The following is a 24496-nucleotide window of genomic DNA, read 5'->3' as shown; positions in this document are numbered from 1 at the left end:
TCTGTTTGCATTTCCCTCTCCAGGGAATCCTCACAACCCAAGAATTCAGCCCAAGTCTTCTGCATCTCCTGCATTGCAGGTGGATTCTTTACCATTGAGTCACCAGGGAAGCCCAGTTCTTTTTCACTGTAGCCCCGTAATCTGCTTCATGTTTTACTGTTAAGAGTTACAGCTTATCTCTTCATGCAGATATTTATATTTTTAAAAATCATTTCTAAGCTCAGCTTCCATTTCAGGTTCTTTTTTTTTCAAAGAAATATCCTTTAGTTCTTTCAGCAAATTTGTGTGGGTGGTAAACTTAGTCAGTATATGTATGATTTTTTTTTTTTTTAATTTTACTGTCAGTTGAAGTGACTTTTGTTGGGAACAGAATTCTAGGATCCCTCACTGTCCTTTGAAGACACTGCAGCATTTCTTTCTGGTATTTGTTGCTGTTGACAGCCTCTGTCATTCTTTAATTCCTTTGTAGAAAAAAGCTTTCGAGATTTTCTTTATGACTCATGCTTGACAATTTCACTGCTCTGTGTCTAGAGGTGGACTTATTTTTACTGACTTGTCTATAGCCCAAGATTCATGTTATCCCTTAATTCTTCAAAATTCTCAAGACAATCCTCTGAATATCGCTTCTCTGAATATATCTATTTAGACCTATTTTATAAAAGTCCTTTTAGATAGATGTTGGAACACTTCGATTTATGTCCTTAACTTTTCCATCATGCTTTGGGTCAAAAAAAAAATTTTTTTTTAACATTGCCTTGTTTTGGGGGTAAAATTCTCAGTAAGATCTCTCAGTTCATATATTCTTCCACTAAAGAACTTTCTCAACATAGCCAAAACAAGAATCTGGGAATTATCCTAGATATATTTTTTCCTTCTTCCTTGACAACCATCAGGGCAATGAGTTCTATCCATCAGACATCCATTCACATTGGCTTCCTAAAATAGCTTTCTAACTTTTCTCCTTTTATTCAGTCCTTCATCCATAGACTTAAATATTACTATGTTACTCCCATCTATTTACATGCTTGTCTCCCTAGAGTGTTCAGTAATACAGACTTCTCAGTTTGGCCTACAAGGCCTGGGATAACCAGATCCATAGATAACCCTAGAACCCCATTTCATTTCTGATATATACCCTACAAGTGAACCATACCAACCTATCTACTTGGATGCTGCTGCTGCTGCTAAGTCACTTCAGTCGTGTCCGACTCTGTACAACCCCATAAACAGCAGCCCACCAGGCTCCCCTGTCCCTGGGATTCTCCAGGCAAGAACACTGGAGTGGGTTGCCATTTCCTTCTCCAATGCAGGAAAGTGAAAAGTCAAAGTGAAGTCACTCAGTCATGTCCGACTCCTAGCGACCCCATGGACTACAGCCCACCAGGCTGCTCCGTCCATGGGATTTTCCAGGCAAGAGTACTGGGGTGGGGTGCCATTGCCTTCTCCAATCTACTTGGATAATGTCCCTATCTACTAGGATCTACTATGGTCTTTCATATTTCTAGGACATTGCATCTTTTGTCTTTTAATTGCCTTTGCTTCCTCATTTATGTGGATGATGTAAGTAACACTTTCCTCTGAGAAACACCCTTCTCCTGAAGTTACAATCACTCCCTTTCAACCTCTAAGCTTTGCATTCCTTTATAATCTATCTCTGGGGGTCTACACTTATTTGTATTGCAGCGCTCGTTGTCTTGTCTCCTTTATCCATTCAACTATGAGCTTCTTGTGGGTATTGTCAGTGCATCGAACATGTGGCTGAATCATAAATGTGCATGAATCAAATGAGTAAGTAAATGGAAAGGAATACACTGAATACTTCCTGGGTGACGTGAAAGGTTAAAAAAATAAGAAAAAAATTTAAATTAACCTGGCAGTTCAAATTTTATTTAATTTTGGTAAAGGAATAAGAACACAAGGAAGAAAATAAACAGTGTTAAAATCTCATCATATTCATTTAATGATAAGTGTGAAGACATTTTCCCCCATTGAAATGTTGCACCATAGGGAATAAAATTCAAGAAGTTTATATAACAAGTCAACTAGTTTCATCTAGTTTATAAAGTGCAACAGTTTCTAGGTGGCAAAATTTTAAAGAATGAATATATATGTGTATATATATGTATGTCTCATATATTTGTATTTATATATACATGCTTAAATGGCTCAGTGAGTAAAGAATCTGCCTGCGATGCAGGAGATGCAGGTTTCATTCCTAGGTCAGGAAGATCCCCTAGAGTAGGAAACGGCAACCCACTCCAGTGTTTTTGCCTGGAAAATCCCATGGACAGAGGAGCCTGGCAGGCTACAGTCCACATGGTCTCAAAGAGTCAGACATAATCGACCATCAGCACATTTCAGTTCAGTTCAGTTGCTCAGTCGTGTCCAACTCTTTGCGACCCCATGAACCGCAGCATGCCAGGCCTCCCTGTCCATTACCAACTCCCAGAGTCCACCCAAACCCATGTCCACTGAATCAGTGATGCCACCCAACCATCTTATCCTCTGTCGTCCCCTTCTCCTCCTGCCTTCAATCTTTCCCAGCATCAGGGTTATTTCAAATGAGTCAGTTCTTCACATCAGGTGGCCAAAGTATTGGAGCTTCAGCTTTAACATCAGTCCTTCCAATCACAATACATGCTTAAATAAGGAACAGCATCAACCTCTTCTTTGAGTGTATTCTAACATGCCCAGATACGAGGTGGCCACTGCATTCTGTACCTTACAAACACATAAGCGTCTCTAAATAAACCACCTACTGGCTGAATAGTAATAATATGGCCAATATTCCTTATATGGTCTCTGGAATGAGGTATGAAATGGTGTTAACAAGAAGAGTCTGAGTGTGCCGGCTTATTCCTACTGATTAAGCATAATTCTATTCTGTTTACCATAATTAAAAATACAGAGCACAACACTGAAAGACAGTTATAAACCATTCAGTGGCTTATAAACTGCAAACGTTTTAACTTTCCACTTAGACCATGCCAAATTACACAGTTAAAAGTTGTTTAAGTTATAGTTGAAAGGGGTTTACTTGTTAAGCGTGAGGGGCTTATCGTGGTGATTACCGCAAAAAAATGATCACAATTGGCCAAGGAAGGAAATAAAAGGGCCTGTTAGTATGTTGCCCTACTTGCAAGGTATAATGAAAATAATGGGAGGTTAATGGCACCTTGATTATTGCAGATCATACTAATCAATGGGTACAAGGATGCCAGGAGGCAGGGCTTGCCAGTTAGTGCTCATTTGTTAGATGAAAGGCAGGTCATGTTTCATGACAACCATCACGTTGAGAGTAGGTTGGAAAACACCTACTACCACATATCATGATACCAATCCATTTTGGAAACCATACAACATATTTTACTCTCTGATAAACTTGATAAAATAGGAAGAAAACTATAAAAACATAGAAAAGTAGTGGATGAGACTCAAGAGAAACTTACATAAAAACTGGAAAACGTCTGATCTTACTATGAACCTATTCTCTGTAACCAAACACACATTTTCTGGAATTTATTTTCCAACTCTGAAGAAGGCATTTCTGAACATCTGCGATATAAGCTAGGATAATTTTAAAGCTGTAATGTTGTAATGATTATTAGCTATTGGCTAGTGCTCAGAATTTTATTGAACTCATTAATCTAAGAAAAATAAATACAATTATAACGGTACTAATAAACGCTGGCTATATTTTTATTTGGTGGTTTTTCCCTTGTGTTTTTCAGAAAATAACCACTACCAGGATGAGGCAAGACAAACAGGCACGTCTGTGCTGTGTATGCCTGTCTAACCAATTCCCTGCTCAAGAGAGCTCCAGGCAGGGACCAGATATGTGGGAAAAGGACACAGATGTCGATCTCTGAAACTCAGTCAACCACACTTTGACAAAATTTCCCTACACCTAAGAAATGTTAACCTATAGCTTGAAGCTGTTGTTTAAAAATATTGCAAGATGCTGGAGAAAATGGAAATACATAATATGGTACCATACCATCAATACTTAGCCACATGGAATTACCTCATGCAATTCATATATACACACACAGTTATATATGAATTTAAATATAGATGATTTCCTATGTAACATTTTCAGATCATGACTTTGACAAAAAAAAATGATTTAAATTTTCAATGTACCTGATTTGAAAAAATACGAAACTGGGTTTTTCAATATTGACAAACTCTCTACATAACTAAGGCATACTTTTTAAATGATCAAAACCCAAGTATGGCAAAAGTTTAAAAAGTTTTGATTTTGTTCAAGGCTTTGTCACTAGTAAGCTGTGACCTTATTAAGAAACAGAGAAAGGTATGAGTCTCGGTTTTCTTATCTATAAAAGACAGGCTATAATATCTATACACTAGTTATACTGTAAGACTTAAAGATGATGTATGTAAAGTGCAAAGAACATATAAGCATTCAATAAAGGTTAATTATTGAAATGATTTTTAATAAATATATTTATAAGATTTATTACCTACTTTGCCACCTACTTCAGACAGACCATAATTTAGCCTTTCCTTCATCACTAATGGTCATTATTTCAAAAGCAATTATTATGCTGTAATAAAGTATTACCTCCAAGGACTAAAGAGCTGTGTAAGCCTATTTACTCCATTCCCAACAGACCTCGCTGTGATTTTTCAAGTTTCTCTTTTAATAATAATTTTGACACCTCCTTTCTTAGCTGCCACTCTTTTGCCCTTAGTCTACCTACAGTGAAAGGGAAATTCCTAATTTGGGAGGGGGGGCAGGGTTTGGAGGGTGAGAATCTCAGAGGGTTTCAAGCATTTGTAAACAGGTACTGCAATATTAGGAATTTCTTTTCCTAAGGAAAACTACAGGAAGTGAAATGCTACACAATTTTATGGCTATTAGGAATACATAAAAATCTATTGAGATAACATTTCAGGGGGCATGAGTTATAAAAATTGAGAAATATCCCTCTCCTATATTTTTCTTTTTGCCATTTTCATTCACTACTTCCTCTCGAGGCACAGCAGGATATTCACAAAGGATGTAAGAAGTACATCTAAAGTAAGAGTTAAAAGGCTTTCTCTTTCAGAAAAGGAGAAGTCAGGTCCTCTCTTATAAGTAATTCATAGTATATTTCATGCATGCAATGCATGTTTTACATGCTATGCTGTTTGTGCGTGCGGGCGTGTGTATGCACCTCACAGCCTATGATTCAGTAAAGCTCCACCATTGTTCACCTTTTTCCTTATCTGGAATGCTTCTGCCTCCTCCGAGAAGCAAAGCCTTACGTTTGCACCTCAAATGCGACACACTCTACTTTCATTGTAACATACAACTTCCTCCAGGGTCAAATTCATGTTCTTTGGTGGGGGGGAGTTCCACCTTCGGTCTCTAGAAGGTTTCCTCTGTTTTAATGGGCTCTGTATTTACAGAGGACTAATTGAAAACATCCATACCTGACAAAGGTCAGGTGACAAAGGTCACACCAGAGATGATTAGGGAGTCCTGGGCTTTAGCACAGATGAGACAAAAATGAAATCATGAAATTGACAACTCCTTCTAAACGCAGATTTGAAGCAGTTCAGCAGACCTGTTATAGATTTGTGCATGGGTTTGCTTAATATACCTTTAAGATTAGAGATTGGTGGAAGGAAACGAAATCTTTGTTTTATGGCTACAACAAATGGGCCCACCACAGTAAAAATGTCATTTATTCTTTCTCACAAAGAGACCTTTGCGGCATAGTGCAAATAAAAGCAGCATTTTTCCTTCTACTTAAGGTTTGTTAGGTGAAATTTATGTTTTTAAAATGCATTGCAAACACCAAAAACTGATTGTACTCTTATCAGCTTTTAAATCAAAACAGCTTGCTATCTGGTAAGGACAGGAGAACTGGTCGATTTATTTCATAAAACTTTATGTACAAAGAGACAGTGTCTATGAACTTAATGGAGAGAATATAGAGTCTGGAGGGGTAATTTTTATTAGAATTTATAGTGGGATTATCCATACTCCACAGTTTTCAGATTTTATTGAGATTTTATGGCACTGTGATGCTGACAGTCAACTGCAGTGGGACAGGAGGTATAATTTGTTTCACCCTGACTGGGAAGTGACATTGGCATTACTATTATATAAGAAACCTCACAGACGCTATTAATTGCCCAGATCCAATCAAAGCCATTACTTCTCCCAGTTTCACAGGTAAAATATTTTACCTGGGCATAAAAGAATAATAAGAACTGGCTGTAACTCTCATGCAACGCTATCTTTTCATTAAGACTGTTCAGAAGCCATAAGAATATTTCTCACCCACAGGGAGTTCAGCTCCAGAAACTATTAAAATCTAAATCACATCAAGCATCTGTAATGTACCACCAAATATTATTCTTCAGTATTAAGTACAGTGAAAAAAAACAAAAACTTGGGAAAGAGCAGAAACAATGTACTCAGAAGCACCAGGGATTACAGATGGCCCAGTGACACAAAAGAACAGCTCTGGGAAAGATACTCATTCATTCTGCAAACATTTATTGTTAACTGTGTGCCAGACACTGGATCAGGCGGAAGGCCATGATACAGATATCACTGTAACTTTATATTATATATATATATAATATACTTGAGCCAAATATATTGAGTAAAGAGAATATATTTTGCATATACATGTATATCTATGGGCTTCCCAGGTGGTGCTAGTGGTCAGGAACCCGACTGCCGTTGCAGGAGACGTAGAGGAGTTGGGAGACTCAGGTTCGATCCCTGGGTTGGGCAGATCCCCTGGAGAAGGGCATGGCAACCCACTCCAGTATTCTTGCCTGGAGAATCCCATGGACAGATGAGCCTGGCGGGCCACAGTCCATAGGGGGTTGCAAAAAGTTGGACACAACTGAAGTATGCACATGCATGAATTATCTATGACATACACTGTATTACAATTTGGTGGGTGTGTGCCTTTCTAGAAAAGAAGGCATCTGAACCAGGTCTTTTAACAGAGAAGAAATAGCCATCCAGGAAAAGGAAACGACAAGGCTAGAGGGAGAGTTATCATCACAGAGAGACAGAAAAGATGGCTGAGACATGACACATATTTAGTGGAATGGCAACAGCCTGGTGGGGAGGGGTGGCAGGGGCGGGGTGGTGGGAGTCAGGCTCTGGGGATGTGAGGAACCCATGTTGTTGCTTCTTCTACTTCACCCTACAAAGGGAGGTTGCTTTATGGTTAGGGTTTAGGACTGGAGACCAGCACTGGCCATAGCATTCTAATGGAGCATCTCATATAGAACACCGCACCTACAGGAATGAATTCCTTAGTTCATTCATCTCTTCATTCAGTAAGTATTTATTGAACATGTACTAGTGTCAGGCACAATGCAATGTGTTGAGAAAATCATAGCTAATGAGGCCCAGGTAGATTTCTGGAGATGCCAGCCTATTTTATTCTATGAGTATTTATAATAATACATGCCACATTATGCTTCCCTGGTGGCTTAGCAGTAAAGAATCCGCCTGCCAGGCAGGAGCCACGGGTTTGATCCCTCATCTGGGAAGATCCCCTGGAGGACAGCATGGAAACCCACTCCAGTTCTTGCCTGGAAAATCCCATGGACAGAGAAGCCTAGCAGGCTACAGTCCATGGGATCACAGAGTCAGACCTGACTGAAGTGACGCAGCATGCATGCGCATGTCACATTACAGGAGCAGCTACAGTTTTTGTCAACAGAGAAGTTTATTCCATAGGTCACCCAGTCTCACTAGGTCTTCCTCTCACTGAGAAAGTGAGAAATCCATACACCATGGGAATATCTTTCAATTTTACTGTTGCTATTGAGCTTTTCCTAAGTCCCTAGCTATCAATAAGGCAGTTCTCTGATGAATTCTCTAAGGGCTACTTCCCACTTACCAGTTTTACCAAATTCTCCTATTTCCTGTCTTCCTACAGTCCTGCTGTCTCACTTTTTATTTTTTCTCTGTGACATTCAATAAAACTCAATAGTTCACAAGTTGCCATATACCTGCTTCCACTAACTTAACAAACATTACCCATAGTTACAAAGCAACTAATCATAGATACATAGAAAGTAGCATTTTGTTTCTACTAAACAGAAGTCACATACAAATGTGCAGGATGGAAAGCAGGACAAGGGGGTAGAAGTGATACATCTTAAAACCAAGTAGATAAGTTAGGTTTCAAATTCATGTCCAAGTTTTACTTTAAAAGGGCATATTCACTGCACTCCCTGACAGCCCTCAACTAGTTTGTTAAATCTGAGAGCAATGATAGAATAAATTAGCAGACTACATATGAGTTCCTCCAACAACTCTTTCAGTTCACATTATTTTAAAATTCCACCACTAGATGGCAGTACAAAGGCTATCATTTTCAACATAGGTTTCTTAGTTCCGTAATAAATACAGCACGTATTGATGAAAGTGAAAGAGGAGAGTGAAAAAGTTGGCTTAAAGCTCAACATTCAGAAAACGAAGATCATGGCATCTGGTCCCATCACTTCATGGGAAATAGATGGGGAAACAGTGGAAACAGTGTCAGACTTTATTTTTGGGGGCTCCCAAAACACTGCAGATGGTGACTGTAGCCATGAAATTAAAAGATGCTTACTCCTTGGAAGAAAAGTTCTGACCAATCTAGACAGCATACTGAAAAGCAGAGACATTACTTTGCCAACAAGGGTCTGTCTAGACAGTCAAGGCTATGGTTTTTTCCTGTGGTCATGTATGGATGTGAGAGTTGGACTGTGAAGAAAGCTGAGCACCAAAGAATTGATGCTTTTGAACTGTGGTGTTGGAGAAGACTCCTGAGAATCACTTGGACTGCAAGGAGATCCAACCAGTCCATTTTGAAGGAGATCAGCCCTGAGTGTTCCTTGGAGGGAATGATGCTAAAGCTGAACCTCTAGTACTTTGGCCACCTCATGTGAAGAGTTGACTCATTGGAAAAGACTTTGATGCTGAGACGGATTGGAGGCAGGAGGAAAGGGGACGACAGAGGATGAGATGGCTGGATGGCATCACTGACTCGATGGACATGAGTCTGGGTGAACTCTGGGAGTTGGTGATGGACAGGGAGGCCTGGTGTGCAGCGATTCATAGGGTCGCAAAGAGTCGGACACAACTGAGTGACTGAACTGAACTGAACTGATGGGATAGGTGATTTGGTTAGATATAGAAGATAAAGAAGAATCAAGATTCAAGAAAAGGTAGAATAGTGAAGCATGGAGGGAGAGAGAAATATATCTAGGAGAAAAAAAAAAAAGATAAAAGGGAAGGGAATTGGAAGAGTGAGAAAGCAGAGAAAACAAACTGGAATCAAGATGGGTATTTGAGCAGGAGATGGAGAAGAACTCCATGTAGTCTCATTCAAACTTTCTAAATAGAAACTATAGGAAGAAATACATATTTCAATATGACTCAGTACACAGATACTATATAGACACACACCATACTGCATTTGATGCAAGTAAGTCGCTTACTAAACAAAAGTTACATGATGCAACACTTCTGTGGGTGATACTCTCATATTTCTTAATCAAATCTATCCTATTTAATTCCTTTAAAATGTTGATGATGAGCTAGTATACTGATACAAAGATTCACCAACAGGAAAAGGACTCACAGTATGAACAATATTATTTTAGTGTATTGTAAACTACAGCTGACTTTTAAGAGAAGTTGTTCTAAAAATCACCACACTGAAATTCCTGGCCATATAATTGGTCCATAAAACATTTGTTGAAAAAATTAACTAATCACAGAAGAAAAACGAAGGTGAAGCTGCCTGGTCATAAAAAACACATATACAATTGGCTAATGATCAAAGTTGCATTTCCCCCATGTAAAAGGGGCTGGAGGGAAGATCGAGTATGTGATTACCACTCTGTAAATTGGTAGCTCTTCTTTTATTTATTAGATAGACAAATATCAATCTGTTCTTTTCTAAAAAACCCAAAGTGGAAGAACAACCATTAATCAAACTCTCCATTAACAATGGAAAACAGGCAGAGAGAAGGGGCTGAGAAAATAGTAACAGAGCTTGGAGTAGAGAAAGAATTATTGTTGACGGAGTAAAAAAAATTGGAAAAAAAAAACCACCACCAGAGAGTTGTAAATAATTAAAAAGCCAATTTAAAACAGTGCTGGCAAAGATTCTAAGACCAAGTTTCCCTTTAGGATCTTACATTCTTTCTTCTTTCATTTGTTCCCTCCAGGTCTTAAGAGTCACTGGGTAAAATGTCCAATTGCAAAAAAGTATCTATATCTATTTAGATATATCTAGATATATAAAGTGGAGAAGGCAATGGCACCCCTCTCCAGTACTCTTGCCTGGAGAATCCCATGGACGGAGGAGCCTGGTAGGCTGCACTCCATGGGATCGCTACGAGTCGGACATGACTGAGTGACTTCACTTTACCTATACAGCTCTATCGGAGAAGGCAACGGCACCCTACTCCGGTACTCTTGCCTGGAAAATCCCATGGACGGAGGAGCCTGGTGGGCTGCAGTCCATGGGGTCGCTAGGAGTCGGACACGACTGAGCGACTTCACTTTCACTTTTCACTTTCAGGCATTGGAGAAGGAAATGGCAACCCACTCCAGTGTTCTTGCCTGGAGAATCCCAGGGACGGGGAAGTCTGGTGGGCTGCCGTCTGTGGGGTTGAACAGAGTCGGACACGACTGAAGTGACTTAGCAGCAGAAGCATACAGCTCTACAGTTATCTATAAACATATAGATATATCCGTCCAATACTCAAATGCTTCTTGCAATCAGTATATATATCCAAGCATCATCAAAATAATCCTATAAATATCTGCAATCTAATATGTAAAATAAGAATTTCCTTGTAGTATAACAGCACCTGTACTATTTGAAATTAGAAGTTTCACATTTAAGTAGAACATTACTTCAGGAGAGAAAAAATTTGTTCTTCAAAATGAAACTACAGAGGAAAGGAAAGATTTATTTCCAGATTCAACATGTTAAATATAATCAGAGAAAATATTTCAGGTGCGGTAAAAAATGAATATAGAGACTTTCTTAGACTAAATACTAGTAATACATCACATTTAAGCATCTATCTACTCAAACATAAATTAGACCGTTTTATCTTAGAAGGAACTTGACCTAACAAATTGTAACAGAATGAACACAAAGTCCACTCTGGTAACCCCTTGCTTTAGCTACTTCATCTTTTGAATGGATTTCTCCTGTCTCTATCTTTCCTTCCTTACACAGTATCTATCTCTGAATGGAGTATCACCTCTCCCCTCTGCTGGTCATATTTTTTTCTCTTCTTTTCCAGTTTGTACTTCGATTTACTGTTTAAATGTGTGAGTGCAAAGACAAACTCACACCTTGACATTTTACAGTTTACAAGGACTTTACACAGAGTTTTTTCTTTTCTGCTAATAATCTCTTAGAACAATACATATAGTTTCTGTCACCTCTCTTCAGCCAATTGTCGAATTTTAGACCTAACCCAATCTATGCCCTGGTGGCTCAGACAATAAAAGAATCTGTCTGCAGTACAGGAGATCCAGGTTCAATCCCTGGGCTGGGAAGATCCCTTGGAGAAGGGGATGGCAACCCACTCCAGTATTCTTGCTGGGAAAATCCCATAGACAGAGGAGTCTGGTGGGCTACAGTCCATGGGGTCACAGAGAGTCAGACATGACTGAGCAACTAACAATCTATGCCAGATGAAACAGAGAAGTCAATAAACTGTAGATATTTCAGGTAAACAAGAGCGTAAGAAGCCACTTTTTTAGATGGAATCCATTCAACTTCCTATGTGTGCCCAGAAATGAGAAAAATACAGATAGGTTTCTACTCCTTGTTAAAATCAGGTAAAAACAAATGACCAACATAACCATATAAAATATTCTGTCCTCTAATTTAAAAGTCAGTTTTTCATAAATATTAGCTGTTTTTCTCACTATTAAACAAGTTACTGTCTGTTTTGTAACGACAGTACTGAAACACTCACAACCTTTCAAAGTCTACAATTAAGAAAAATAAGCCAAAGTGAGCAACCATCCAGTCCTGCTTCCCAATAAGCAACACTGAAAATTAACAGTAAAAGATTAAGTAATTAGAAGGTTTGTTAATCAAAATCAGATTAAAACTAGGAGCCTATATCTAGTAGTTATCATAATTAAACATAAGAAGAAGAATACATTTACCAAAGGAAGCTGGGGTAGTTCAATCAAGAAGCCAAGACAACCATATACAGGAGTGTATGTCAGCTGCCCCGGACTATTCTGGTTATATGGGCGGATGCCACTGGGATTCCATTGAATGGTGAACTAAAAGAGGACAGTTATATGTGAGGCAGCCAGGAGAAGCGAGTCTGTGACAAAAGGAACTGGGACCTGAAATAAGACATCATGAACATCAGCAAGTGGGAAAGTCGAGAGCAGAACACTGGTGAAACAGAAAGATCTGAAATGGGGAGTTTCATGGGAGTAAAACCCCAGTTGCACTCAATGGTCGGGAGCTACAGTCATAACCTCCAACCAGCTCTGCAGCAACTGCTAAGATGACCAGATTCCCTTTCACAAGTATAAATGGCCCGGGACTAAAAATACACTGTGGCTTCTTCCTGTGGGCTGATGAGAAAAGCAGCAGCCTGTAGGAAGAAATGGGGTGTGATGATTTCAGACGTGCCCACAGCCACAGCCCTCTGAAATTCCTGAACCAGTGTTATGGGAGTAGGTATGGTTTTGAAGGATTTGCCATTTCATCTAAAAATAATAGAAAAATAACACTTTTTAAAAAAAATTAATGGAGATGATCAAAGAAATGACATGGCCATATGGGGCTGCTAGTTTCTTAACAGCAGTTACAACAGGCTCTAGTCAGATATTTCGGGGTTAAAGTACTTTAAACTCAAAGATCTTATCCTACAAATGTCTGAAGTCAGGAATAATGCGCTTATGACCAATGATACGTTATTAGTCAAGTATGACACTATTATAATAAAAGTCTTGATGCAATAAATACGTTCTGTAAAAATTCTGGTAGGCTGGGCTCTTGGGATTGCATTTTCAAGAGAGAGAATGTGGCTGCATAGGAAACAGGCTGAGTTCTTTCTACTAGGCATTTTTCCACTTTTATAGTCATGGAAACATCTGTTGAGTCTGGGTGGCTAAGAAGAAGACAACATGGGGAACGGAGGAGAAGACATCCAAAAGACCATCTATATAAAGCAATGAAGAAGGACAGGATAGCAGTCAGGGAAGAAAACTAGGCAACAGTGTTACGCAGCTGGCTTTTCACTTCTGGCTGTTTCAAAGCCAACATCAACTACTCCTTTGTTCAAGCCTCATTCCTTGGCATCAAGGTTATATTATGTTCCTCTAGCTACAAGGGGAAAGGGCCAGCTCAGGTACAGGAGGGAGAAAATAAATCCACTGTCTTTTTTTAGATCTTTAGTTGGTTACGGCCTTGTCCTTTTAAGTATTTTGCATTTCTAAAATGTACACATCTATACATATTCAATTATAAAAATGTCTTTAAACAACAGTTACAAATTGTTTAGGGATTATCTTTTTTAAATTATTCTGTATGTTCCAGTATGTGATGAATGAGAAATGTTTGATCTTATATTCATATTAATGCTGGTATCATTTTTACAATTCTCAGTGGAACCTACATTTTACTGAACTTTTAATCTGTTTGCTTTTCATTGTCAATCTTAGACCATTATCTGCTGTTTTCTGCATTTTCTTTCCTTTACCATTATGCATCTTTTCCCCCAAAACCTGTGTCAATCTAATAAATTGACTTCAGAATTCAGGTTAATTACTGCAAGGTGCAGGTTACTTCTGCAAAATAATATAAGCAACTAATGTGTAATGAACAACTTTGCTTCTGTAATTCTTCCTTCTCTAGAATTACCCATTTTCAACTATCTACTGGATTATTCTTGACAGAATACAAATATGCTATACTTTCTGTCTCTTTTAAATTGCTCCCTTGAGAGCATAAATTTCTCTTCAGCTATCATGCCATTTCTCCAAAACTCTTTCAGCAAAACTTGGCCAAAGAGCCTTCTAGACTCCTGGGCTACCCTGCCTCACCTCCCAGTACAACATGAACTCACTTTGGTCTGTCCCTTGTCCCCAGTCCTCCACTGACATGGTGTCACCAATGAACCCATCCTTCCCCAAATGCTCCCTTAGTCCTTATTTTATTTGGCCCCTTAGAAGCTTTTGATAATCTGAGAACTCCTTCTTCACTTATATTCTCTTAAATACCCTTTCTTTTACCTTAATAGCGGATCAAAAGGAAGGAAAGGAGAATCCTAAACATGTCTATTGGAGCAATAAGCCAATAACAATTTTGCTTGTGATTTTTTTTTTTTTTTTACCTTCTATGATTTCTGCTGCTAATTATCTGTGAAAACTAATGAAAATCTCCTGAGAAATCTACCAAAAACTTTCCCAGGCTCAACTGAAATTCTGTTACAAGGTCAAATAACCCCGTTAGGGTCTTGTTTATAAACAACATGTCTCAGGTCCCGTGGAGAACCTTCTAGCTCTCAGCACTGTCACTTGGGGGGCTTAATGCTACTCTGTCCTTGTGGTATCAAGCAGAAAAACGCGTCCCTCTGGAGACCTTCTCTTACAGCATCCCTCTCATAGCTCTAGTCTACACTGTATTAACTGCACCTTTGAGAACATCATGCTATTTTCTTCATATTACATCTTATCAAAACCCAGCTGAGTTCTGTCAGTGCCCTGGGTTAGCTAACGACTTGCCATTCCTTTAAGACCATATTCTGTAAATATTTGGATGGGCTGGAGTTCTCTTCTCATTAGAATATTTCTACACGCTCTTCTGTTGTTAGCCAAACATACCCATGCAAAGTTCCATCCTACCACAACTCCAAAACCCCAAACACCCGCTTCTGAGCATCACAACAAAAACATTTGTTCCAACCTCATGTAACACTCTACATGAAAATACTTAGGTCAAACACAGCTTTGTCCATCTACGGCTATAATTAACCTCTCTCCCATAGGCACATCCATGGCTAGTCTACGTTTTAACTCTGTCCACAGCTATCAGTTAATTATACAACATTTTTGTTTGATGGCAAGATCTCCTAGTAGACTGTAAGCACTTAGATAAAAACAGCATCTGTTTTGCTCAACACTATCTCTGGTGCCACTAAAATGCCTAATACATGAGAGATGCTCAATCAATACTTGAATGGACAAACGACTCAATTCATGCTATTTTAGATACAGACGTATGCATTCTTAGTCCCTTATGTAATGTGACATAAGGTAATCTATTTCTTTACTATAGACCAGATATGTTTTAACAACTTTAAAACTAATTAACCAGTACAATCACCCACATTTATGAGTTAGTTTTTATTAGTAGCATTTGAAAATCCAACTCCCCTATTATATTTTCTTTTGCTCACCCATACCAGAAATATAAGTCCTATGTGAGAATGGAAATAGACCTCCTTTTATCACTCAGCCATCTCATCGCTGGCCCAGTGCCCGAGTGCATAGTTGCAGCATAAAGATGTGACGAATTACTGAAATGTCCCTTCCTTTATTCCTTCTGTGAGGTAGGCAGGCCTCCTCCACTACACACTTTTATTATCATCTAATTAATCAAACAATAAAAAAAAAACTTATAAAATGCTATAGCAATATTGTAGAATATGGGGATTATAAAAACAATATAAATTAATAAACATAAAAGTATGGGATTTTCCTTATGATTTCTCATCCTAAACCCTCATTCCTTATAATTTGTTGTTACAACTTTGAGAAGCACTTCTTGAGAACAGTTTATCACTTTTAAATTCAGTAAGTCTTTTTTCCCCCAACTTTCTGTTTTTACAATACAGTGAAAAAATTTCTGAACATTATTGCTTCAGGTATTTGGGGGGGGATGTAATAATGATAAATTATTACCAGTGCTAGACATGTACACATAAACTCTTTATATTTCCAATAATCTTCAAAGATATATCATATTTTATTTGCATTTTATCACTGAAGAAAATGAAGATTAGTGAGATTAAATAACTTTGCCCAGTCCAATGCTGGAAGCGAGGGAACTAGGATTCTAAACTCATGCATCCTTGATCCCAAACTTCATGCTGTTAACATCCATTTCATATTTAGTGTGCTGATAGTTATATGTTTATTCTTGATATGCAAAAACTGCTGAATACAAACACTGCATGAAACGAACAAAAATACTCATGTAGAGAACAAATTGCAGCATGAGTCTTAATACAGTTCTTCTACAAGGTAAATTTTCCAGAAAATTAAATTTTGGCAGTAAACTTTAAATAAAAGTAATCTCTCTCATAAAATGATAATGGCATATAAAAGAGACATCTGTTTCCTTTATTAATGCACCAAAATTGTTTTTTAAGAAAAGGTCACGAACAGTGTTAAAATCCTTATCAATCACGTCCACAATAAAAGCAATAGCTTTCATAAGTGATATTTCACAAAGATTGGATTCTATGGTATACACATATATAAAATAATGTAATATACAAGGTTATATTTTTCTAATTGCTAATTCTTAAAGTATTTAAAGCACATTTATAAATTATAAATGAAAATAAATATCTAATGTGATCTTTAATTATGTTACTCTTATTCAAATTGATTAGCTCATTTGGATTAGAAATATTAGTAATATCAAAGAAGGTTTGACTCAAGTAAAATCCATGTAGATATTCCCTTCTTTTTTTTCTAGTTCACAAAGATAGTGGTGAGACGAGTTCCTGGCCATTGTCCATAATAGCACCAAAAATACAAAATGGTTGTTAGGTAAGCATAGTACCTGGATCTCAAGTTTGCAGTCTAAATCTCTGACTGTTGTAAGCCATGAGATTTTTCACTTGGTAAAACTGAAAAGGTGCAATTTGTCATGTGCTATGAAGAAACTTATCGGAGATAAAACAGTAACTTGCAAAAGATGCATACACAATTTTGTATGTTTGCAAAAATTCTCCAAGTTCATGATCAAATATTATTCCTATGCGCTGAATCCTACCTTTTACAAGAACCAAAACAACTAAGTTTACTAGCATTGTACAGAAAGGCAGTGTTTTATGTGTTCATCCATCATATTTTAATTATGAGCTTGGCAGTAATATGGTATTCAAAGCAAAATGTACTACAGCCTAAGTCTTAATCCATCATTATTTCTAGACTCTGAAGCTGAAACACATGCATATGAGTTGATGATTATAGACATTTTACATTTCTATAGAATGGTGGCTTTTTTTTTTAGATCTACAGAAAGGGAAAAATCAACAACATTATGTTATTACAATTCCTTTGACTTAAAAATAGAAGAAAAGACAACTTAGAAGAAGAAAAATAACTTCATGAGCAGCTATCATATATAATTAACTTGATATTATTATATAAACTCATGTAACAAAGGAGAAGGCAATGGTAACCCACTCCAGTACTCTTGCCTGGAAAATCCCATGGACAGAGGGGCCTGGTAGGCTGCAGTCCATGGGGTCGCTAAGAGTCGGGCACGACTGAGCGACTTCACTTTCACTTTTCACTTTCATGCATTGGAGAAGGAAATGGCAACCCACTCCAGTGTTCTTGCCTGGAGAATCCCAGGGACTGCAGAGCCTGGTGGGCTGCTATCTATGGGGTCACACAGAGTTGGACACAACTGAAGCAACTTAGCAGCAGCAGCAGCATGTAAGAAAATATCTTTCTGCTTCTAATCCCCAGAAGGAAATATTAATACTGCATTTTGAATTATTTCTATCATAGAAGCTTCCTGCTATTTAAAATAACAACTCAGACTTATATGAAGATTAGAACTCTAACTACATGATGCATTTCCAGCCAAACACCTAACTTTAGAATTACTCTAATGGCAACTTAATTTACAAATTACTGAAAAGTGAATGAACAGATAACAAGCATTGGAACTTCATGTCATTTTATATTATTGCCAGATAAATAAGTTCCAGTCTGAACAACTGAAGGAAGAAACATCTTGATGTACTTTTTAAATTTTTCATAACTGTTAATCTCTTTGAGGGATTCACAACTCACAAGCAGCGATGCTGACTATATAGACTGTCCTTCCTATGAAGGTAAACATTATTTAGCAAATTTACATATTAGAATTCTGACATCATATGACTTGATACATAAAAATACAGACTGAGTAATTCTGAAACATATACCTATCTGAAAACGAGGTTAGTTTCTACTAAACTGTGCTCTACTCACAGGAGCAGATCAGTTGTTCCTCTGTGTCACTGTGTACAGAACTTCTTAGTTGTAACTTCCTTGCATAACAGTTACTTCTAGTGGCAAAATAAAGCAAGGCTCGCTTGTGTCTCTTACCTTTGCCATGGCTTCTCCCATCCTCCAAAAGTGGTACTACGATAGTGTTGTTCACATTGCCAGGTGACCGCACAGCTGTGTAGACAACAGGCACCGACTGGACCACCACGGGGATGCGGTGAACGTGACTCAGTTTGTTCGACTGTAAATTCATGGGACTTGAAGGCGGAACAGGATGGATAATGTGCAAAAACTGCTGGCCTCCCACACCAGAGGCAGAGGCAACGAGGGGCCCTGGAGTTAATACTGTTGACGAAGATGATGCTGAAGATACCGATGTTATAACAGTAGGGGATGAGGCTGGACGGCTAGAAGACGATGAGGAGGTTGAAGTTGAAGAAGGTGAGGAGGCGGACGCTGTCATGGAAACGGGGGAGGATGAAACCGCTGTAGGGGATGTCCTGGCTTTGTTGATGGACAAGTCCACTGGCTCAGTTTGTGTCTGGAAGTGATCTACAGATAATGAGTCCTCCGGGGGTTCCCCTTTCACATTATTTAGCAACAGGGGAACAGCTTCCATATCGGGGTACTTGTGGACGTTTGGAGACTGTGGGGAGAAAAATGGAACATGTTTATCTCTGTTAATCACATCCTCCACTAGATGTACGATTTATGACTTCCATGTTTATTAATTTTTCTCTTATTGCTGTGGAACATTAATTCACTCTCCAAGTATCTGAGATACTGCTCTGTGACAGTCATCCTAATTAAAGATGAGAGTTCAAAAGTACAAGACAATTGGAAGAGCAACAGACATAGTTGTTAAAATCCAGGGAAATAAGTACACTATGGAGAAGAAAAAAGGCCACAGAAACCTAAAAATGAACAGCAATCTTACATAAAACCTTCTAAAAGACAAGTTCAGAGTATGAAGTATTTTGCTGTTGTTCAGTTGCCCAGTCGTGTCCAACTCTTTGCAATCCCATGGACTACAGCATGGGGTCTTCAGTTGTAGTTACACTGTCTTCTTAAGATATTACATATACAACTAAAGTTAAAAACATTCATTTTGTTGGTCTGACCCATCACTACACTTAGGAGTTTCAGTTTCCATTAGTTACAAACTAATGGAAACTTTGATTAGATAACCTTAAATATCTTTTCCAGCTCTAAAATTCTATGATTTCATGATTTTAACCCTTACTCAATACTATTATAGGAGGCCTGGCAACAACATGGGGGAAACTCACTACGACATTTCAGCTTTCATATTTGGAGAAATATCCACCATACCATTCTCATTTTCAGAATTAAAACAGGGCATAAAATTCTCCAACTTCCCACACTCAATTAGGAAAGTATTCAATACAAATCATTTCTAACAATGGGATTATAACTTAGCTCTTAACAATGAAAAAGATTTTATCAAAATAATATAAAGAAATTCCACAACAGACATTTTTAGGAAATAATAATTTTAGGAAAAACTTATTCTATAAATCTTAAATTGCCTATGCTTTTGTTGTTTAAGACAATGATAACAATATTGTCCAAGTTTGTTTTCATTTCTTTCAAGTTTTAATGAGCAAAATTTAATAATAATACTAGGAACATACTAAATACTAAACAACTAAATACTAAATACTAAACAAACATTATTGTTTGTTAACAATAATAATAAAGAATCCAAGATTCCACCTAAACTAATGGGCTCAGTGTGTTATTACTGAGCATAAATATAATTTACTTTTATAGTTATTCACCCATAAATTCAAGAAATATTTATTAAATGCCTATTTCCAAGGCCTAAAATGGCCTCCAAACTAGTATGTGTCTGTCTAGCCTTAACAGCGAGTTACACTATGAGGGATTATTTTTGGATATATATAATCTGACCAGGCTAACAAGGACATTGTTGTTCTATTACATGAAGATCAAAAACTCTTTTTTCAGCTTCATTATAGTATGAGAACAACAATGCCTAAAATTATATTAAATTGGCTCATTTCATTCTTTGATAATAGATTTGGTTCACTATTTCTCTCAAAGTTGAGCGTACAGTTAAAGGAACAAAACATGCTTCTTCAAATCTTTCTTTATAGAATATAAATTATAGCTCCATTCAGAAAATACAATAGTGCATAGGCATTTTATTTAGCGACGAGAAAGGAAAGGAAATAAGCTAAACAATAGTACCAGAACAACTAAAAAGGAAAATGAGCTGAAGTTTTATTTTTTTTTCTAAGTCAACATGGTTACTTACCCGCAAAAAGATAATTAGAAAATATCAAAATGAACCATCCAAAATATATACTGCATAAAATTTTAAATGACAAGATATCATGTGCTGAAATTGAGAAATAAGAACTTAAATATTCTCAGATATTAAGAAACAAAGGAAAACAAAAACAAATGCCATAAACAGAGCAACTTTTATAAAAAGCTATTAGCATTATCTATTCTTCCAATAAGAAGAGTATTTCAATTTGTACCCAGTATTATCATTTAATTTCTTTGTAGAACAAGGTAGGATATTTCTTATTAGTGTGTTATACCCATACAGGAATTCTTTGTTGAAGCTGCTTTCATAAAATATCCAAACTGGTTTGTCATTAAAATTGTAAAATATGTCATTGAGTATATACTATCAAACATGGTTTGCTTTCTAATATAGTCTTGAGATTAACCTCTCTCTTTTACTATATTTAGAGAGCCCCCAAATTCTAATTTTGCAGATAGTGATTAATTTCCATCACAAACCTCTTCCTAACTATACTTGGACACAAAGTTCCAACATATGTTTAAAAACCCAAGTTTGACATATAATTCATCATTGCAGAAAACTCTTCGTAAAGTAAATGAAAGGGTACTTTAGCAGACTATGACAATACAGTTGGTAGATTTGGAGCTTACAGTGCAAATAGATGGTTTCTGAGGCATCAGGCTTCAATGAGCTTTGCAAACTGCTTAGACTTCTGTATATTATGAACACGTCTATACTTTGTAGGTAATATAGCTTAATCTCTCAGTATAACGGATTCATTTTGATATTTGGAGAAACTAATACAGTTATGTAAAGTTTAAAAATAAAATAAAATTTAAAAAATAAATAAATAAATTGAATTAAAAAAAAACAAAAACAAAATTTACTCCTTACTGTTTTTTAAAAATAGAAGGAGAATGTTCCTCTGGTAATTCTGTTGTATATACCAGAAAGCTATAGAGATCCAATACTAAGAGCCCCATTTTGTTAGAGTGTGTCCGTTGGTTGTGTCTGACACTTTCGCAAACCCACGGACTGTAGCCCACCAGGCTCCTCTGTCCATGGAATTCTCCAGGCAAGAATACTGGGTTGCCATGCCCTCCTCCAGAGGATCGTCCTGACCCAGGGATGTAGCCAAGGTCACCTGCAGTGCAGGTGAATTCTTTACCATCTGAGTCACCAGGGAAGCCCACTAAGAACCCTGCTGCTGCTGCTGCTGCTGCTGCTAAGTCGCTTCAGTCGTGTCCGACTCTGTGTGACCCCATAGATGGCAGCCCACCAGGCTCTGCCGTCCCTGAGATTCTCCAGGCAAGAACACTGGAGTGGGTTGCCATTGCCTTCTCCTACTAAGAACCCCAGGTGCATTCAAATCCTTGATAACTACATAGCTTTTACATAAGCTCAAACCACAATATAGAAAATGATCCAAAAAATTAGGAAGGATCAACCAAACCTTTGGATGACAAACATATCTTATTTGGGGATGTTAGACACATTATGCATGAATTTAATCATCACAGAGGCACATACTGGTTCCTATTTCACATGTAGCAGGTGAAACACAGCCAGCACATCCAAAAACAATGCTTTATCAGTAGAAAGAGGACAAAACCCTCATCACACCATTCAACTATTTACAGGGTTGACATAATATCGTATTCTCATAGCTCTTACCAATCACTTCTCCTGTGATAATGTGGCCGGTATACCATCCATAATTCCAGCTTCAAGCTGCACACACACACACATAAGACCAGCTGCTGCTGCTGCTAAGTCCCTTTAGTCGTGTCCGACTCTGCGTGACCCCATAGACGGCAGCCCACCAGGCTCCCTGGTCCCTGGGATTCTCCAGGCAAGAATACTGGAGTGGGTTGCCATTTCCTTCTCCAATGCATGAAAGTGGAAAGTGAAAGGGAAGTCGCTCAGTCGTGTCCGACTCTCAGCGACCCCACAGACTGTAGCCCACCAGGCTCCTCTGTCCATGGGATTTTCCAGGCAGGAGTAGTGGAGTGGGGTGCCATTGCCTTCTCTGATAAGACCAGCAATACTATATAAATCAGTTCCCAAACAGTGTATGCGCATTCCTCCTTTTAGGAAAGAGAAAAGACCTGAAAGGTTTGATCCTGAAATTGTTATTAGAAATTCATTTCTTGGATTTTAGAAAGTGCCGGAAATGCACTGACCAAGAGATACGAATTCATAAACACATAACTATAGGGAAGCCATGGGAGAGTAGCCAAGAGAAAGAAAGCTGGAGAAAGACCAACTGAGAAGTACTGAGAGCAGTTAGAAATGAAAGGATTGGAGAAATCCTACCAGATTTGAGAAAGAGAGATATGGATGGCTATGTTACCAGGAAACAGAATCTAAGAGGCAAAGACACTGAGAAAAAAACAGAAATTACTAAGAAAAGTTTTATGCACAATTAGGAAAAGAAAATTTTGTTAAAAAAAAAGAACAATGAAAGGATTTCATACTAAAATTTTGCCCTTGGTCTGTAACTACTCAATTCTAGAGACAACACTGATGGGCAACTCTTGCAGCAACATCCACTAAGCACTGCTGATGTTTTTTTGCTTGTTTGTTTTAAATAAAAGCCCATTAAGATCTGTATTTGGGGAAAACATCTAGCTGAATTTTTGCTGCTGATGATCCTGGTGTGGAAAACATGATCAAACACATAAACTACATTCAATATTATCAATAGAAACAGAATTCCTTCTAAAGACATGAAGATAAAAGGGCACCCTGCATTTTATGTCAAAGAGAATGAGAATTACTTTCATTTCCCAAAAAATGATATAATATTTTGGAAGGGGGGTCCACAATAATTTTTTCGCCTCTCATACTTTTAGAAATAAATACATAAAGACACACAAAAGTCTGGTAAATGTAACCATCTACTTCATAAGAAGGTGTGAAAACTGAAAGATAATATACATAGGATTATACTGCTGTGTCATATTGTTTTTTCAAGAGTGGGAAAGCCAGTTTGATTCAAAATAATTCACTCAATAAAGTACAATGCACAATATTCCAGTGAACATACTCCTTTCAGTGAGATGAAGCTTACACGTGAGCTGTTCTAATCAGATCACCCTTTTCCTAAATAAATGTTTTAAACTCTAACTTCAGCTTTAGGTATTTTGTTGATTTCCCAGGCAAAAATACCAGAGTGGACTGCCATTTCCTTCTCTAATGGATCTTTCCAACCCAGGGATCAAACTGAGGTCTCCTGCTTTGTAGGCAGATTCTTTACCAACTGAGCCACCAGGAAAGCCCCACACAGGCACATACATGAAAAACATGTGTCAAACTATCTATCTGTCCATCCACCACTCCATTCATCTATTCATCCAGCCAACCAGTAAGCTAGCAAGAATTTAAATAGATTATGTTTAAGTTTACCTTTATAACTTTTTGAGAAACCACTTCATGGGAGTGTTTAGAAAAGACTGTAGAGTGACTTGCCTAATATATAGTTCATGACTTCATGGTTATAGAGCCTGTTACATGGTTATCACAGAAAGAAAATTTGATTTGGACACAAAAGACTTGAATTCATGACCTGCCCTGTTAATTATTAGCTATACAATCTTGGTATCATCATTAAAAATTCTCCAGGCCTGAGTTTATCCAAGAGTAATATTAAATCCAAACTCATAAAATTGTTGTAAAGACTGAATGAAAGGCATTAAGTGCTTTTAAATAATACTAAGACTATGGGACAGAAACAAATGCACCTCCTTTTTTAGAACTAAAAATTCCAAACAGAACCTAAAACTATTATTGTAGCTCTCAGAGTGACTTGATTTACAGGACTCAGCATAAGAGATACTCTGATGCAGGGTTGCATAATACAGCCACTGCAGGGGTGCTGTTTGCTAAACCATGTCGAGATATTGTAAGCATTTTTAGGT

General features: G+C 37.6%; 1 protein-coding gene across 29 annotated transcripts in view; it reads right to left on the bottom strand.

Annotated features, from left to right (window-relative positions):
- KLF12 (Kruppel like factor 12) overlaps positions 1–24496 on the bottom strand; it is a 534319-nt gene that overhangs the window by 154091 nt on the left and 355732 nt on the right. For all 29 annotated transcript variants that reach the window (XM_044927244.2, XM_044927239.2, XM_044927243.2 and 26 more), the window contains one exon: positions 18374–18920. In XM_044927244.2, the coding sequence (XP_044783179.1) occupies positions 18374–18920 (547 nt within the window). The remainder of the gene's footprint in view (positions 1–18373; positions 18921–24496) is intronic.

The sequence above is a fragment of the Bubalus bubalis genome, chromosome 13 (genome assembly GCF_019923935.1).
Source record: "Bubalus bubalis isolate 160015118507 breed Murrah chromosome 13, NDDB_SH_1, whole genome shotgun sequence".
NCBI classification, from domain to species: domain Eukaryota; kingdom Metazoa; phylum Chordata; class Mammalia; order Artiodactyla; family Bovidae; genus Bubalus; species Bubalus bubalis.
This window is presented reverse-complemented; position numbering and strand designations above follow the sequence as displayed.